Source organism: Polistes dominula, unplaced genomic scaffold, assembly GCF_049000335.1.
Source record: "Polistes dominula isolate Pdom_NZ unplaced genomic scaffold, Pdom_raw_medaka contig_16, whole genome shotgun sequence".
Taxonomy (NCBI): domain Eukaryota; kingdom Metazoa; phylum Arthropoda; class Insecta; order Hymenoptera; family Vespidae; genus Polistes; species Polistes dominula.
This window is the reverse complement of record NW_028301040.1, coordinates 4,446,597-4,466,499: the sequence shown is the minus strand read 5'-3', so window position 1 is coordinate 4,466,499 and position 19,903 is coordinate 4,446,597. Positions and strand designations below refer to the sequence as shown.

The following is a 19,903-nucleotide window of genomic DNA, read 5'->3' as shown; positions in this document are numbered from 1 at the left end:
AACGAACACTAATGCAAAATTTCTGACGAAGAAACGTCAAAGATGTCTATAAATAGAAATAAACTAAGACGTTAGAAACACTAGAGAAGCACTTCAGAGGTTTACCACCTGAGTATTCCTCCTCTCATTCTTGTTTCGGCTCACGTTACAAGTAACTATCTTCGAAGTATATTTTTCAAAAAAAAAAAAAAAAAAAAGAAAAAAAAATCGTTCAGCTCGTCATATTATTACAATATGCCTAAACACGCATGTATGTTCGTTTGTAATTCATTAAAATAAATAAAACGTATAATATTATAGGAAAATAATAAAACTTGTATAACCGGTCTTATCTAATGATAAGTCATAGACTTCATTGCCACCTTGTAATTCTGTCATTAACAAGATTACTGGTAATAATGAGGAAATAGAAAATTGTTTCTTTCTTTTTCTTTTTTTTTTGGTTCGTTTTATTACATCGACTATCAATCCGAAACATTGAAAAAACTCAAATGTTGTACATACCAAAAATGTTATGTGAAAAAATGCTCGATTCATTTCGATAAATGATACCGTTAAAGTATTTTTTCCTTAGAGGGGGAAAAAAACAAGATCCTGACATATGTTTAGAAAAGTTCAAGGAGACGAAGTTTCTTCGTTTTAAATGTGGTCCTACCTGTCTATCTCTTTCTCTCTCTCCCTTTCTTTCTCCTCTTTTTTAGAGAAGTGTATATCATAGGCACAGACGTTGAACATTATTATGCAGCTATTTTTATGCTTTTTTTATTAATAACAATTAAAATATATAATATGAAGGTTACAATAAATTATCTACTATTTTTTTTAAACCTATACAAAATCATAAAAATGTATTATTTCATTGAATGATAATTATTAACTTATGTATTGATAACAAAATCGATTAGACATAACAAATGATCTGACATGTTATATATTTTTTACTTTTATTATAACTTATTAATTCGTCAGTATAATTCAATACATTACTTCCCATATATTTACCACATCATTTTAATAAAACATTTATTATCAGATAAATCAAAATTCTCAAAAAACGGTATGTTAATTAATATTGAATTTATAAAATGCGAATTGCTTTATAAATGCTAATTGACAAAGAAATAGCGTTGTGTGAAAGACACACAATTATGCAATATCCAAATGAAGAAATTTCGTTAATTTTAATCAGTAACGACACGCGAGTCGTAAATTGGAAGATTTGTTAAACCAAAAAAAAAAGTGTAATTTAAACAGAATACACCTTAATACGAACTAATTAAATTATTATCCCTTAGAAGAGATTTAAGAGATTAGAAAAAAAGAAGAAAAAGAAAAATTTGATAGAACCAAACGTGTAACAAACAAAAACGCTTCTATGTCTAACAGAAATGACTCATATAGAATAAATGAACTTAATATAAACTATTATTGACAATGTAATGTGTGAAAAGTTATTTTTTCTGCACACAAACGTGTGTGTACATTTTATTAGCATCATTTTCCATGCTTCGGTAAAATCGATAAAAAAAAGAAGTGATTTGTAACGATTTATTTGAAATACCCGATTCAAGTTGAAAAGAAATACTAACACGTGGTTGGTTAGTTGATAGGTGAATAAGAAAGAGGGTTTTACAGTTTATCTACAGACGAGTTAGGAGAAAGGGAGATAAGGAGTAGAGGGGGTGTAAGGGGATGGGGTGAGACAGTGAGGTTGCGTGTAAGGGACAGAAACAACTTGGAGGGAATATCTTTCCTTCTATTGTGGAGGGGACGCCTATGATAAAACTGTTAGGAATAGTAGCCTGTTGATCCATTACGCTTGCCAGTTACAGACGCAACGTTCGTCGGTGTCGGGTCGCATCGAAAAAGTAAGTTCGGTCGTTAGAACACTCATGATAAATATTTATATACATATAGGAACACAAAACACACATCTACACACACACACACACACCCATAAATGTATTCTCTTATCTATGATTTTTGAACTAAAAAATAATGATAAATTTGAATAAGATTTGAAAAGTGATATTTATTAAGGGATTCATACAAATGTTTGATAAATTGGATTCTATATTTTTGTTCCTAATATTTTGTACGTTTCATTTTTTTTTATTTTATTATTTTTACTATGATTGGAATTAATGGTTTATAATAATATTTATTTTAATTTTATACGAGAGTGAACATAAGGGATATTATTTTCTTTTCTTTTATTTTTCTTTCAAATAAAATCATCTCTCTTGAGAATGATTTTATTATTAGTTTAAACAACACTCACTTTTATACTTATTCAACATATTTCGTTACTTGAGATATCAAATGTAATAAGTGATAAAATACATGTAATTCTATACAGTTAAATAACGCAGTTTTTGTAAGTGTGATATTATTATATTATATAAACGCCATATTATAGCAGTTTGAAAGGCATCTTTTGAAGAGATCTTATCGTCGACATTAAGAAGGTTGACACATCAACAAAAACTAGTTCACGCGATATTGAGTGTTATCGTAAATTCTTTTCAACGTATACGAATTATCAAAAATTTGAACAATCCAATGGTTTAATGGAAATGATCATATTAAAAAGAATTTTTAAGTTACATAGAGAGAAAGAGAGAGATAGATAGATAAAAGGTAAGTTTACCTGTAATCTTATTTTATCTCAATTATATTTTCTTTTTAAATCAAACTAAGAAAAAAAAAACAATATATTTGAAACAATAAGTTTAACAATAAATATAGAGTTCAATACGTTGAAAATAATTTTTACGTAGTGTCAGTATATGAAAAATGAAAAGATTTATAAAAGCTAATGAATTCATTCAAAACAACATTTGCAGAGGCTATTAATATTTGAAAGATACTTACACGATACAATGCTTGAATCGATAATTTACTACTTGCAAAAAACAATACAGGTTAAAACCACTTTTTTTTACAATTGATAGACTAATAACCAACGCATGTCAGAAAACCAATGCGTTCGTGATTAATTCGTGAGACATTAAATAATAAATAACAATTTTTTCCTAAGGAACATTTAATAATTACCTCATTACTTTTTTTTAAATTAACGTAAATCGATTATTTATAATATCATAATAACATAATAATTCAGAATAATAATATCACATAATAATTTATAAAATAATAATAGGTCTGATGATAATTGTGAACCTTTACGTATTTTCTGGATACTTATTTTATATTTTTGCTAGTATAAATTTACTGTTATGTAAAATATACACTAAAGATATTATTTTTCTCGTAAGATGACTATTCTTACAAATATTTTTATAGATAATCGGTTATATTGACTCTTATATAACAACATTTATATAATTTTTAACAATTAGTGTTTAGTTATTTAAATATCGTAAATTTAAAAAGAGAAAAACAATAATACTTTTTAAATGAGATGTCAAAATATCCACGATAGTACTTATGTTAATTTACGGTTATAGAAAAAAAAACTTATCTAATTTACGGTTATAGGAAAAAAAAAACTTATCTAATTTACGTGCAATGTACAAAACAAGTTCATTTAATATTCTTTTCATAAAAAACCTATGAGGTTTTCAATGATAAATGTTATTTCCATACGACATATTAAAATAATTAAATACACAATTAATCAATTTCCATATGAAAATAATAACCAATATATTGGTTATATAAGATAATTAATTAGGTAATTATATACATCAAAATCGATCAATCAATTATAATGATACATAGATAAAATAATAAACAGTTACATTTCGTAAAAAGATAAACTATTCTTAGCATGATTATTAATTTTAAAATTAATAAACATAACGTTCAATAAGTTTAGAATATAATTAAATAGATAATTGTTTCGAAATCATCATCTACTGTTAACTTTGTAGAAAAATACTAGGTTGTAATGAGAAACTATTAAAAAAAAAAGTTCCTCAAATCAAAATACGTACACATATCCAAGTAATACTAATCTTCCCTTAATCTTATTATAATTGATAACAAAAACTCAAGCTCAAACAACACATCTAAATTAAATCCTTTGAAACACAAATATTAGTTTTGAAATAATTATTCGTTAATCATAAAAGTAAATTTAAATAATTCTATCGAATAATCGAACTTTCTTCTGTTTAGAAAATAATTATAATTATTCCAATAAATTGAAATTTCTTTATTTATAAAAGAAAGTGACTAATATTGAAAATCTTATTAAAAACAAAAAAAGAATTGAAGACAAATCCAATACAAATTTAAATGTGTCTAATTTAAAATTAAACACAATACTGTCTAATAGAGATAAACAATCATTCTTTCTCTCTCTCTCTCTCTCTCTCTCTCTCTCTCTCTTATAACCTTATCTTGTAACTTAACACAAGAGTAAATAAGGGAGAACGGGATGGTGTTAGATCGAAGATTCTATGAAGCAAGAGTCAAAACATTACTATTTATGGATTGTGTGTAGATATATATGTGTATACATAGATATATGTATACTGTATTCATGTCAAATCAGAAGACGAGACATACATATATATAAATAAGGGATAGATTAGATAGGATTTTATATTTCAGAGACCGAAAGATCAGTGAGAGTAATAGAACGGTCAGCAGCAGCAACAGCAGTAGCGTGATTCAGTAAGCGGAAGAGCAACGAGGTGGGGAGAGGGAGGTAATCGTGAAGGAGGAGGTGGTGGTGGTGGTGGTGAAGGAAGAGGAGGAGGAGATCGACGTTTATTGAGTTCAGGGTGCACATGCTGAAAAGACGGGAAATAACGAACGTTCTAATTTATAGTCGTCTTCGTCCTTACTATAATATACGTCATCAAAATGAAGGCTTTTATTGTATCAGCTATAGTAATAGTAACAGGAATATTCATATTTATTTTGGGCTATTATTTGGCTGTTCACAATGTTGCCCTATTTACTCGTATCCTTCATGAGGTGAGCAAATTCTATTATTTTTTCTTTCTACCAATCTTCAAATTAAAAATAAACAAAATTTATTTAATTCAATAGGACTTATATTACATTTTTCTATTTTTTTTTATCTAGTATAATTATTAATTTGTAATATATAATTTAATTTTTAATATAAAAAATTTATGAAATACGAATACTTACCTTGGATATTTGTTTTTCGTTACGATTTTTTATTAATACAAGCGAGTTATAGAAGTAAAGTATATCATAGTATTTATATCTACATCAAAAAAAGAAGTAGATTTTTATTATTACAGATAATTAATATACATTATAGATAGAAATATTTTTTTTTGAAATCGTATAAACATTGAAATTAATATGATTCAACATTATGACGAACCTTGGACAGGTAATTTGCATCGAGAAAAGTTTTAATACGCAATCAACACATTACCATTTTTCTTTTTACTTTTTATTAAAGATCTAATGAGACAACATTATTTTGTATAATAATCATCAATAACTATAACAAATGATAAAAAACTCATAGAAAAAAACTACATTGCAGTATAATTATTACTCAGTAGATTTAAATAGCAATAATTATGAACATATACAATAAATTATTTTCTTTTTTGGTATAATAATCTTTTGTTATTCTTGAATTTATTATTTAAATAACTTTTGAAAAGTTTTTTGTTTGAATCTTCATTTTTTTTCATGATTATTTTTATAATCGACAGATTTTATTCGTAATATTAAAACAATAAATAAAAATATGTATAATATTATTCAATTTTTCCAGCAAATGGTTCTATCGGAAAATTCAAAAAGTTACGAGTTTTGGAAGGATACGAGTAATCTTCCACCTATGCATTTAGATTTATACTTTTTTAATTGGACGAATCCAGAAGATCTGACTCTTCCTGGTGTTAAACCAAATTTTGTACAAGTCGGTCCTTATAGTTTTTTGTAAGTGTTTCAAAAACAAATCAAATATCATTATAAAATAGTTCTTAACATTTCTATGACCTTAATAAAATTAATAAGACGTTGATAAGATAGTAATTTTAATTTTTAATTAATTAGTATTTCAACTGATTATCAATTAGTTTATATAATATATTATATTTAACCCCTTTCTACAATGTTTCGAACAGTTTAATGGTAATCAAATTTAATTATTGCTTTGATTTGTTCATTATCAACTTCATTTAACCGGAACGTTGGTTATCTTTGAATAAAAAATCTGAATTATTTAAACCAATTTTGGAAAAACGTGCATCCTATTAAATAATCAACACCACGAACTTTACATATCTGTTTGTGAACTTTTGATTTTTCCACTTCGTGTTAAAATTGATCCTAAACTAAGCAAACAAAATTACACTTAATTAATTGATGATGGTATTTAATCGTTTTACAAAAAAAGACATTATAAATATTTAGTATATAAATTATTCTAATTTTAATATTACATAAATGAATACTAATGGAAAATCTAATAATGATAAATAAGAAATACTTAACCTCATAAAATGACATCTTAATGAGCAATAAAACCATTCAGTCAAATAATAAAGGAGTGCGTAGGCGACACTATATGAATTAATTGTTTAATTGATTTTTTTCTTTTGTTTTCAAAAGGAACTTACCGTAATATTTCTATCAACGAAAAGACTCATTATTATCTTTTACTTCTCAGGTCACTAGCTATCTTACTTATAATTGACTTTTTCTCATATCTATCAATTAAAAATATTCTTATTATCAAAATAGGAGATAAATAGAGTTCAACAATTTATTTGGTACTTCAAATGTTTCTCACAAGTATATTGCATGTTTATAAAATGATTAGAAAAATTCATTTTTATTACGTGATCATCCATTCAAAGAACAAATGCATGCTTCTATGAGCTTAATGATTTTTTTATTTCAATATTTCTCGTTTCTATGAAAAATTATTTCTCTTATAAATATTTTTTATCTCATTTAATTTGTACATCATTACTCGAGATTTACGTAGGGTAATAAAAAAATCCATTTAATTGATCAAATGGAAAAAAAACTGTGATTACGCAACTAATGTTAGATTATTACTTTTGTAGCAGTTATTAACTATGAATAGTATACAAATAATGGTAATATACTAGACATTGTTAATAGACATAATATTCATTATAATTATTAATCAACTATCTGACACTTTACATATTAAATGTGAAACGTCTTGCATTTTAATTCTTGTTTATTCATACGATAATAAAAAACTTAGATGACGAAAAGAAAAAGAAAGAAAAGGAAAAATAATTGAAACGAATCGTTAAAGAAGAATATTTTTCTAATATCTCGTTACAGAGAGATCAAGAAAAAAGTAAATATTACCTTTCATCCAGAAAATAACACCGTGAGTTACTTTCAACAACGATTCTGGTATTTTGATCAAGAACGTAGTAATGGAACATTGCAAGATTATATCATACAACTTGATGCCGTAGCAGTAGTAAGTAATATCCTTTGATCTATTTGATTTGATTTTATTTTATTTATTATAAGAATTAATTACGATGAGATTGATCGAATATGTTTCAGTCAGCCACGCACAAAATACGTAATTGGTCATATTTCATGCAAAACACCCTTTCCTATTTACTTACCTCGAAATCTGATTTAAGTATAAGAAAGACCGTTGACGAATTGTTGTTCACCGGTTATGAGGATACATTAATTAACATGGGAAAGATTGCAGCTTCACAGGATATGCCACCCTTTGATCGTTTCGGTTGGTTTTATTCGGTATGATAATATATATATTAACATATGATATATTTATTTTGTACAATTTCATGAATTAATTAAACAAACTTATAAAATTACAAGTTTGATCATCGAAATGAAATGAAGTATAGAACATTTTTTTCATCGAAAAAAAAAATATTAATTTATCATCCAATTGGTTATTGTTTATTTTATTTAGACGATTCTGTTAGGTGGTGGTAATAGTCGTGTGTGGTAATGGAATTATAGATAGTAGTAAATTATTCGCAGGCAAAGCCTTAAATTGCTACTGTACAAGGCGGGTCACGTATACACGTTGAATAACGAATGAAAAGCAATGGGGGCATATTATGTATTAATTTGTTGTGTCATGCGTGCAACATCAATGGTCGGTTAATTTAAGATTGCATCGTTTCGTCTCAGAAAAGCGTTATATATTTATTGTTTTATGACTTTTCCTCACTTTAATATTGGTTGCAATTTTTTTACAAATAATATTAACAAAATTTGCTGTATTAACAAACATGAATCTTAATATTCATGGTTTAATTTAACTATAAACAGTGAGTAGGCAAAAATTACCATAAAAGATTTTTTTAAAGCGTTATCCGTGTTTAATTAGAAGTTAAAAAAATACAGGAAAAAAATTAACGAGCATATAAATATATAATAATGCGTAAAATGTTTATAAATATTGTAGAAAAGTAATTCAACAATATTGATGTGTGTGCGTTAGTGATGTAATATGTTAATTTAATATTTTTAGAGAAATGGTTCTATTACCTTCGATGGTAACTTCAATATGGATACCGGTGCTGGGGACATCAGTCAATTAGGTGTATTGAAAAAATGGAATTACAAGGATACCACCAATTTCTTTAAAAGTCCTTGCAATGTAGTCGAAGGAAGTGCAGGTGAATTTTGGCCACCCCATCAAATGGAAGCTGATATTATTTTGTACAGTTCTGACGTATGCAGGTGAGAAAGTTTTTCGTTTATTTCGAATATATATTACAATTTTTGCAATGAAATAACCAAAAGAATAATATATTTATAATATTAATTATTGCATGAAAATTTAAATGAATAATTTGAAATCGTATCTGTCGACGTTTTTAAATATTTTTATATTTTACAATTGCATCACTTTTTTGATTTAAAAATGTATTCTTTTATTTTTACGGACAACAGAGATAGCATTGAAAAAAAAAAAAAAAAAAAAAACAAAGAACCTTAACCTCTGCAGACTTTATTCATATATATTAACCTTCGTGACGTTTCTATAATAGGATCGGTCAGTAATCTCATTTATTTAACAGATAGGTACAAATTTAAGACACTTATCGACGTCTGTCACAGTGCCGAGAGGGTACGGTCAATGCTGCTCTCTATGCTTTTAAAATTTAACCTACTAAAAATACAATTTGTTTCTTTAACGATTTAAAACAAAAACACCAAAAAAACCATTAGTTAATTTTATTGGGCAAAGTATATAAAAAAAAACTCGGCCAGTTTTTTTTCTTCTTTTTTTTTTTTTACAGAGATTCTTTGTACGAAAATAAAAATAACAAGCACAGTATTAAAAGAATTTCTGTTCGTTGTGTATTTTTATTCACATAATTTAACGCTCATAATAAACATTTTTATATATTTTATATATTTCTTTTTTTATCTTTCTTTTTTTTAACATCAACACGATTGTAACAATTTTAAATAAATTTAATAATATTTTGCCGTTAGTAGTAACATCATAGGTGATTTCGTTAGTCAGCAGTTAGTCAAACGCAGTCAACAAAAAACGATATGTTATTTTGTCATTTCAATGTTTATTTAACAATACATACCGATGATATTTTTAGAAAAACAATTCCTTTCACTGTCTCCGTTTCCTAGTCATTTTTCATTAAAATCTTTTATAATATTTTCTTCATTATTTTATTTAATATATTTCAATAATTGATTATTTTTGTTATATTTACAGAACATTGACGTACGAATTTGAGAAACAGATTGATTATATGGGTATCAAAGGTAATAAATATACACTTGATAAAAAATCATTAGCAAACAATACAAAAAAACGTTTTCCACATGACCAAGCTAAATATTTTGAGATTACAACTACGACTGAGGATTTCTTCGAGTCCGATTATTCGGAGGAAGTTACCCAGACGCCTAAAGACAACGATGATCCTGACGTTGTTAATTTAGGGAATTGTTATTGCAATGGTGAATGCAATCCTAGTGGATTAATAAATGTTACTTTATGTCGTTACGGAGCACCTGCCTTTTTAAGTCTTCCTCATTTTTACAAAGCTGACCCTGTATTTGGTAATCAAGTCATAGGGATGAACCCTAACGAAGAAGATCACAGTTTTTACATCGTTTTAGAACCGGTAAGTTATTTTCTATCTTTAAATAAGTAATCTTTATAATAAGAAACTATAAAAATGGATTGAACAAATGTTTGCTTGATTAAATGCAGGTGTTCAATTCTTATCTCATTTATCTTTGACCGATAACAATATAATAACACACAAAAATTTCAAAGTCTAACGCATTTCTATTACAATCAGTTAATAGCTAATAATTTTATTCTAATATTTTAATATTATTTATTTATTATTAAACAATTATTTCTTGGTAATCTGTCAGACTACCGGAATACCTTTAGAAGTAGCTGCTAGGTTACAAGTAAACATGCTCATTCAACCATCTCATACCATTACGTAAGTACATTTTCTTTTTAAGTTACAGATAAAAGTTGATGAGCTTTTTTCATTTGTAATTAAAAAAATTTATTGTTACTTTATTTTTTTTCCTAGACTTTTCAAAGATATTCCAAAGATGTACTTCCCAATATTTTGGTTTTCCATGAAGGTAAAAGCACCTGAACAATTTATATCCGAATTGAAAACTGTGTTCATACTTAAAGACGTAATGTTATGGTCTGGTGTTTTCCTAATTCCAACTGGAGTTACCATGATATTTTCAACTATTATTTACCTGTACTTTAGAAGGAATACAGAAGTTCACGTGAGTCGATTAGTTTTTATTTGACGTAATTTATCGATATCTTAATTTTTTTTCTTTTTTTTTGTGTTTTTTTTTTGTTGTTCATACAATCAGCAAGGAACTCTTAACAATAATATTAACAATAACGATCTTAACAATATTGGAATGACTATATTGAATAATAGAAGAACATTTTAGGAACAATTAAAATTGGAGAACGCGAATGGTTCTTCAAAGAAAAATGTGGAATCCGTCTACTTGAACAAAATAAATCCCGATGATGACACTCACGTCAGAAGTAATCATCAATTGTATCCGAAACTTTATTGATGAGTTTATTATGTTGTTGTTTTTTGTTTATCTTTTTTATCAGATCATCCTACTTGTGACAGTTGTAGTCGAATTTGAAGATTGATTATCTTAAATTCGTCCAGTGAGTCTTGACAGACAACTATTCTCGATCGAGCTTCGATAATTTTTTGACCAAAAAAGGAAATACTTATCCTTATTTAAACAAATTACCGTCGTCAATCAAATCGATAAATATATATATATATATATATATATATATATATATATATCGTATATTTATACATGTACGAATATTTTGATACTATTATTAGAAAAAAAATGCGCAAAGTAAGTTTGAATGGTTAGATATACATTTTTTAAATTAAAAAATTTAATTATATCTAATCATCGTCAAACGTTTGTACGCTGAATATACCAATGATTATAAGTTCCATTAACATTATACAAAGATTTTTACAAATATTTTCGAAGATGTTATATAATCCTGTAACATTGAAATACATTCCTGATTTAGAAATTAGTTTATGTAAATCGATTAAGATTATAAGATGGTAGAATTTAAGACTGAAGGATATTTTTAATTGTTATCATTGTGATAATTACATTATTAATGAATGATAATACAAACAAAATGAAAAAGGCTAAATGCAGCCTTGAATATTATAGTTTTTTAATATATATAAATTTTTTAAAGACTTATATATGTTCGAACCAAATATTGAATTTATCATTAAATTAATAATGTAATTATAAGAAACAGAAAAATGATAACGGAAATGATTTCTGTGTTAGAAAAGATTATTTGGTTACAAATAACATCGTTGTGCCTTGTACATTGTACTACAAACAATTATTATGAAAAGAAATTGTTATTAATAATATTATCTTATTAATAACAATGATGTTCTTACATTTACATAGAATACATTTTTTAATTAATATTTGTACGTTTCATTTCTGTATTTTTGACATTAATGTTTTCTATGAAGCCTCTGAACTTTAGATATTTGTTAATAAATTATTTAAAAGTACGTAAAAATTGGAAAATAATAGACAAATAATTATTTGATATTATTTGAATTTTTATTATATAAAAGAGAACAATTTTATAGAAATATATTTTAGTATTGCTTTGTGAGAAAACATTCATGATTCATTTTTTCTTAATGCGCAATCTGTTACAAAATCAAAATAACTACGTTTACATATATTTGTGCCAAACATTTTTGTTAAGCTCGAAAATCTACGGTTGAACTTATATGTTTTAACATTTTTTTCTAGATAGTCACGAATACGGAAATTTATATAGTTTTTATACCTGGTGTTGTGCAATATGATTTATTTAACAGCGTTGAACAAACCTCATAGAAAGATATAACATAATAGATGTCTATTAAAAAATTGTTAACTATTAGAGCTTACAAAATTGTATAATTGTATAATTATACAAAAAATTGTAATAAAATAAAATTGTATAATTTCGAATATAACACACAATAATATTAATTTTATTTAAATGATACAATTTCATTAAATTAAATTAATTTAATTTATCATTAAAATAAATATAAAATTATTGTGTTATATTTGAAATTTATCTAATAGAATTATAAAATTTTTATAGTAGGAAATATATTTAGTGAAATAACTTCGTTTGCAAGTATAAAACTTGCTTGTAGTACACCTCGCTGTTTTATTTAATTATAGGGTTTATGTTTCTGTCTAGATTTATTTTGCATAAATTTTGTAGAAAAAATCAATTGTAATAAATGATCTATCATTTTTATTATATCGTCAAATTTTATTTTGGTATTGTAAGATTTCAGAACAATAATTTGTACAAAAGTATCCTGCGTTATTTAATTACCTGTGCTCGATATATTCAATAGTTACCTGAAATACTCGCAGTTGATAAAGTAAATTACTTCTATATTTATATTTATTAATTTTTAATATTAAACTTTACAATTGAATTTATGAAACAAACCTTTTTGTTTTTAATTATTATATCTGACTCAAAAAAATCTCTGGTATGATAAAAAAATATTTTATTAATTCGCAAAAATAATTATAATCTTTAATTAATAAATATTTGTTGTTACTGAGAGTACTAACATAAAATAAACTATTATTAAATAATTGTAAAAAGCTTAAATATAAGAATTTATTAGGAATTTAATACAACAAACATAAAAGTATATCAACGAAGAAACCTAAACAGGTTGTTTCAATACTATTCAAAACTTTAGGGTCAAATAAATCTTGCAACACTATTAGAGAGAACATAAAAAAAGAACAAAAATTATAAACTAATATAATTATTAATATAACAATATATGTTAAATGTATTATTAAATATCAATGGAATGATACGATTCGAATAATTTGGAATTTTTCAAATAATATGGAAAGAATTTCAAACACGTTTAGGTAGAATCGTAACATTTCTAAAGAAATGGGCCAAAGAAAAGAAATTGTGATATTGAAAGAGTAGGGTTTCTTATAAAGGACTGAATAGACTTAAAGGGAGATATCTTCCCTTGTAGAGGGGACACTACCAATGACACTGTTAGACGTTAGCCCGTTAATCTATTAGGTTTCCTCAGTTGAACACGAAACACACGTTGTGTCGTATGTTTCAAATTAAGTTCGATCGTTAGAGCATTTACAAATATATTTAAACACGACTACGCAAACATATAAATATTTCTATTTATCTTAAAATTTAGAAAAAGTGATATTATTTATATTAAAACTTATTTATCACTAAAGGGATTTATCGGTAAGTAAAATTAATTAAACTAAATATTTTTAATAATTATTTTATTAGAATTATGAAGATTTTGTATCAGTAATTAATTTGTTTTTGCAATTTGAAAAATTGATATTAAACGTTGATATTAATTTTTTGTTAAACAAATATAATAACATTGTGATTTTGTAATAAGTAATTTTAATTTGTTTTTGTAATTTGAAAAATTGATATTAAACGTTGATATTAATTTTTTGTTAAACAAATATAATAACGTTGTGATTTTGTAATAAGTAATTTTAATTTGTTTTTGTAATTTGAAAAATCGATATTAAACGTTGATATTAATTTTGTTTTAAAATATAATAATATTATGATTTTGTTATTAGTTTAGCCAATCGATGTATCGGTTGTAGAAAAAAAATATTAATTTATTATTTATCGATAAAGATCAATATTAAATGTAATGAGATATATTAAAGTAGAGAAATCTTCCTTGAAATTTATTATAATTAATTAGAAAAATTAATAGAGAATTAGATCATTCGAGAATGTCATTGCACGAAGCAAAAATGCTTTTAATTAATCTCTAAAGCAAATTTAAATAAGAATACTGAATGTTTTCCGGTTTGTTTAGTTAGTATTGTTAAAAGGAAACAAAAGATTCGTTATTACGTATCAAAACAACTATATGACAACTATTCCTATTTATATTAGGAACGGTGAACAATACTTTGTGTACATTTAAAAAAAAAAAAATAAACATAGAATGATCGGTGGTATAATTAGAAACATACATAGTTTGAAAAAGATAAACAATACTTATCTCTCTCTCTCTTTCTCTCTCTCTCTCTCTCTCTCTCTCTCTCTCTCTCTATTATTTATTTTTGTCTCATAAATTTAATTAAATAAACTTTCTTAAAAAATAAGTAAAATAAAAGGATTGTTTTGTCAAAAATTGTACAAAGATAAAATCAAAACGTTGCCATTTATGGGCCGTAATAAAATTAATATGTACATGTGTATATGTAAACAAACTCATGTGTGTGTTTATATTCTCACATTTATACAATACTATCAAAAAGATCGGATCATTTTACCGACATTTTGAAGTCAAGGGTACGTGGTTTTTATTTGTTCAAATACCCATCGATATTACTAATTATAAATATTAAACAATTGTTTAATTTTGGTTGTGTTTTAAACGTTTTCTATATGAATGTTGAATCCAGAGAAATATACATTATTAAAAGATTAAAACAAAAATAGGATTTTTATTTTTCAGAAACTGAAAGAACAATGAGAGTAATGAAACGGCCACACTGCCAGTAGTTTAATTAAAGAAGGGAAAAATAAATAACGGGTGGGGTAAAAAAACAACAACGACCTTTATTATTAAATTCAATGTGTGCATTTGAAAAGATAAAAATTATTGAATCGTTTAATTTTACAGCGAATTATTCTAACAAGTCAACTAACCAATCATCGAAATGAGGACTATATATAGATGGTTACTTAAAACTCTCATTGTAGTGATTATCATAGTGTGTCTGGGTTTAGGATCGTATTTTGGATGCTGCAGTATTTATAACAATTATATTCGAAAAGTGAGATGATCATTTCTTTTTTTTTTTTTAAACAATAAGTATCTGTGAATCCTCATTAGCTCGTGATTAGTAAAAATTAATAATTTTAATACATGTAACATTTATTTTATTAAATTCAATATTATAATTTTTGCAGAATATTATTCTTAAATATAATTCAAAGTATTACAAATTTTGGTCGGACACAAGTAAACAACCGTCTACACATTTAGACTTTTACTTTTTTAATTGGACGAATCCTGATGACTTGAATAAACCTGAGAAGAAACCTAATCTAGTACAAATTGGTCCGTATAGTTTTGTGTAAGTATTAGAAAATGAAATGAAATATCGTCTAAATCAGTGGTACCTAAATTTTTTCTATTATCGGCACACTTATTGAAATCAGGTTTCTTACATTTTTTGCAAATACATCTCTTGCAATTATACATATATTAAAAAATATATATATTATAAATAAATTTTCTAAGTTTTATTTAAAAATAGATTTAGTAATATGAAATAAATAATATATCCATCTTACTGAAAATAATTGTCATTAGAATCTAATGTTAGTTAGTGATAAATTCAATTTTTAACTTATACTTCGTTTCGAAAGTACGAATGCAATGCTACAAAAATCAGAAGAGGTAAAAAGATCTGATGAAGTGCATCATTCAAATGATGCAATTGTTGTTTATACAGGTCAACCGTTATCGTATTTTCTGAGGCATTAACAATTATCTGAGGCCATTCTGAACGAGGTTGGTCGTCTACATTCAAATTACCAACTTTTAAACCTTTTGAACAACTTTTCACGTGTCCATATCTTCCTCATAAGTTTTGCAAATTTTTACTTTATAATTTTATAGCATAGATGTAACACGCCAGAATTAACCATACGTTTAACCATACGTTTAAACAAAAATAGTTTTGCTTATTCCGCTTGCTTTCGCATTAATTTAGTATGATGTAAAAAAATATACATTTTAATTGTATGCTATCAATGCGCATGTTGCTAACGCGTATGTGGTTATTGATCGCTTCTTAGATTAAATAAACGTAACTGTTCAGTAGGATATTTGCATAGATAATAAAAAAAAGTAATTTATTTATGCAAACATTGAATGTTTGCCTTTTTTTTTTTTAATAGCGATAAGAGCTTCGAAGCTGTATATATTGCTTATTAAAAAGCAAAAAGAAGATAATTAATGTAAATAATTATTAAAAGGTATGTTTTAATATCTCGTTACAGAGAGATCAATGAAAAGGTGAATATCACGTTTCATTCAAATGGCACAGTCAGTTACTTTCAACGACGATTTTGGTACTTTGATGAAAAACGCAGTAATGGAACATTACAAGATAAAGTTTCTTTACTTAATGCCACACTAGTGGTGTGTATCCCTTTTTACTTTTTTTTTTTTTATATATTACATAACTTATATAAAGATTAATCAACGTGTTTCAGTCAGAAGGGAATATAATAACGTTGCAACCATATTTGATGAAGAAAAGTTTTTCTAACCTTGTTAAAAAACAATCAAAATTACGTATAATTAAAAGAGTCGGTGATTTGCTCATTGGATACAAGGAAGTTTCATACTTTAAACATTTTAACAAATTTTTATATCTTTCTAAGGTAATACCAATATATGAAAATATATTAACATAATTACACAAACTCATTGCATCGATACATTTTAATATGCATCAAATTGATTAAAATTTAGAGAAAAACAACAAATTCAAATCGAATAATTATTGTTTATTTAAATTTGACATCAATTTATTATCTATACTAAAATATTTCTGTTTAGATGACACGTTTGATAATTACTTGACGTAGAATATTGATCATTTTACTTTTCCTCATTTCTTTTTTTTTCCTTTTTTTATTTAGCCTCTTTGATGATAATAGTCATCGTCTGGTAATGGAATTATAGATTGTAATAAATTATTCATAGATCCAAGACTTATTACTGTCGTGTAAAATTTACATCTTATATTGAATGGAACAAAAAAAAATTGAGAACATATTTTATATTAATTTATTAGATATCTAATCAAGAAGATGATCTGTGTAAAACTTGTGATAATAAAAAATTATATTATTAATTAATATTTTTTTTTTTTTTAGAGAAATGGTACTGTAGATGGAGATAATTTTAATGTAGCTACCGGTGAAAAGAACATTAGTCAATTAGGTCTTTTAAAAAAGTGGAATTACAAGAATACTTCGTCGTACTTTGAAAAAATTTGCAATCAAATTGAAGGAAGCATTGGTAACTTCTGGCCTCCAAATCCAATCGATAACGAAATCAAATTATTTATGCCTGAATTATGCAGGTAAGAGAGAATTGTTCAATAGAAATGATTTTTTTCCTTTTATTAATTATTATATTAAAATTTAATAACTTTTAATAACTTAAATTATGTTATTAACTTTTGTATTAATTATATTTATAATTATTTTTATACTTTTGTATTAATTATATTTATATTTATTTATAATTATAAATCATGTTAATAACTTTTTTTATTAATTCCTTTTATAATTGTTTTGTTATAATTTTATCTGTACAGAGCATTGATATATGAATTGGATAAAAAGACAGATTATATGGGTATGGAGGGCTATAAGTATACCATGGACACAAAAACTTTAGATAATTATAGAGATGTATGTTATCTATTGAAAGTACCACAACATTTTGAAGTTCAGAATTTCGATGATATTTGTGAACCAAAGAATATTTCAGAAGATTGTTATTGCGATAAGGAATGCAATCCTATTGGTTTCATTAATATAGGATACTGTCATTACGATGGACATATTTTCTTCAGTCTTCCTCATTTTTATAAAACCAAACCTAGGTTAAGGGATCTAGTCGTAGGTTTGAATCCAAACGAAGAAGAACATAGTTTTTACATCATTTTAGAGCCTGTAAGATTTGTTCATATTATTAAATAAATAATATTTATTAGAAAACTATAAATAGATGAACAAAATATTCTTTTTTCTATTGAAATTTTTATCAATCAATTAATCATCAATTATTTTTAAATCTTACAGAATACTGGTATGCCTTTGGAAATAGCAGAAAGATTGCAAATCAATTTACTCCTACAAACATCTAATGACAAGATGTAAGTATATTTTAAATAATAAAACAAAAAAATTAATTGTATAAAATTTGATCAATCAATTGAAAAGTATAATGAAAGCTTTTCATTAATTAGTCAAAGTATTTGATTCAATTGTTTATGTTTTCCTAAGGTTTCTTCAGAATATTTCATCGATATACTTCCCAATTTTCTGGTACTCTAAGAAGATAAAATTACCCGAAGAATTAGCTTTCGAACTACGAGATATAATTTCATTTGATTCCTCAATGTTGAAATCATTTATCGTAATTATAATCTCTGCAATACTCATATACTGCTTGGCATCAGGATATTATGAATTCTTTTCTATAGGTCGTAGGGTGAGTAATTTGATTTTTATATGAACATAGAATATTCATCGTTATTTGTCTTTTCTGTATCTTTTTTTTTTATTTAACATGAAATCGTTTAGAGAATATATACAGTCAGAAATGAAGCAGAAATGATTATATTGGATGAATACTAACAAAAATTGTTAGATAGAATGTAAACAATTCAAATTGATACTCTCAAGAATGATATTAGTCTACTCGAACAAATTGAATCCCAATGAAAATGCTCGTTTTAAATGTGATCTTCAATTTTATTTGAAATTATTAGAGAATTTGTAATTTTTTCTCTACTAATAAGTTATAATCGAATTCAACGTTTTATTTGATTAAAAAACTGTCTTTTAAATATTATAAGACAGAGTATTAATCGATCTCAATTTATTATTTTGATCGAATGGAATGCTTATCCATACTGATCAAATTTAAGTCATAATTAATATCATCAAATTTGATTAAATTATATAAAAATTGATACACATATGTATTTATATTTATATATGTATTTATATATATATATATACACAATTGTGATACATATATATGTATATATATATATTATATAAATGTGTAAAAAATAATCTTATGTATGTATATATATGTTAATATTTTATGTATTGAAATTAATTTGATATCATTCTAAAAATCATCAAATTAATTTTCTTATGTAAATACGTAACATATTTTTACATATATGTATATACATGTAGAATCACTTTTTATACAAAATTTGAAATCATTGACATGGTAAAAATACCAATTTCCATATTAGCAATTATAATTGCATAGTCAAATGTTCGTAAATTGAAAAAAAAAGAACCAACGATTAAATTTCTTTTAATTTACCTAGAAATATTAATATTTTACGATATTATTAATAAATATTTTATGAACGATCATTTTCATACATTTGAATATATTATTTTAGTAAAATTGATCAAGATCGTAAAATTCTATAATTTTTGAATATGAAATAAAAAATATTAACAGTAAAAAAGAAAAACAAAAATATCATCAAAGAAAAAGTATGC

The 19,903-nt window shown here is 25.1% G+C and overlaps 2 protein-coding genes across 3 annotated transcripts; both read left to right on the top strand.

Annotated features, from left to right (window-relative positions):
- Positions 1–1,834: 1,834 nt before the first annotated feature.
- On the top strand, positions 1,835–12,826 carry LOC107064866 (protein croquemort). Of its 2 annotated transcripts, XM_089174722.1 has the most exons (12): positions 1,835–1,868; positions 2,420–2,640; positions 4,582–4,950; positions 5,738–5,904; positions 7,291–7,435; positions 7,525–7,728; positions 8,477–8,688; positions 9,692–9,741; positions 9,811–10,106; positions 10,366–10,439; positions 10,536–10,746; positions 10,924–12,826. In XM_089174722.1, the coding sequence occupies exons 3-12, from the start codon at positions 4,837–4,839 to the stop codon at positions 11,053–11,055; spliced, it is 1,605 nt and encodes a 534-aa protein (XP_089030848.1). In that variant the 5' UTR covers positions 1,835–1,868; positions 2,420–2,640; positions 4,582–4,836; the 3' UTR covers positions 11,056–12,826. The 2 variants fall into 2 exon arrangements, with proteins under 2 accessions (XP_089030848.1, XP_015173500.2); XM_015318014.2 differs by having other exon boundaries at positions 1,838–1,868; positions 9,692–10,106.
- Positions 12,827–12,976: 150 nt separating this feature from the next.
- LOC107064867 (protein croquemort) lies at positions 12,977–19,355 on the top strand. The gene is made up of 11 exons (XM_015318016.2): positions 12,977–13,819; positions 15,075–15,152; positions 15,243–15,396; positions 15,533–15,699; positions 16,631–16,772; positions 16,847–17,017; positions 17,516–17,724; positions 17,962–18,322; positions 18,452–18,525; positions 18,656–18,863; positions 18,956–19,355. The coding sequence occupies exons 3-11, from the start codon at positions 15,280–15,282 to the stop codon at positions 19,007–19,009; spliced, it is 1,503 nt and encodes a 500-aa protein (XP_015173502.2). The 5' UTR covers positions 12,977–13,819; positions 15,075–15,152; positions 15,243–15,279; the 3' UTR covers positions 19,010–19,355.
- The last annotated feature ends 548 nt before the right edge of the window (positions 19,356–19,903 follow it).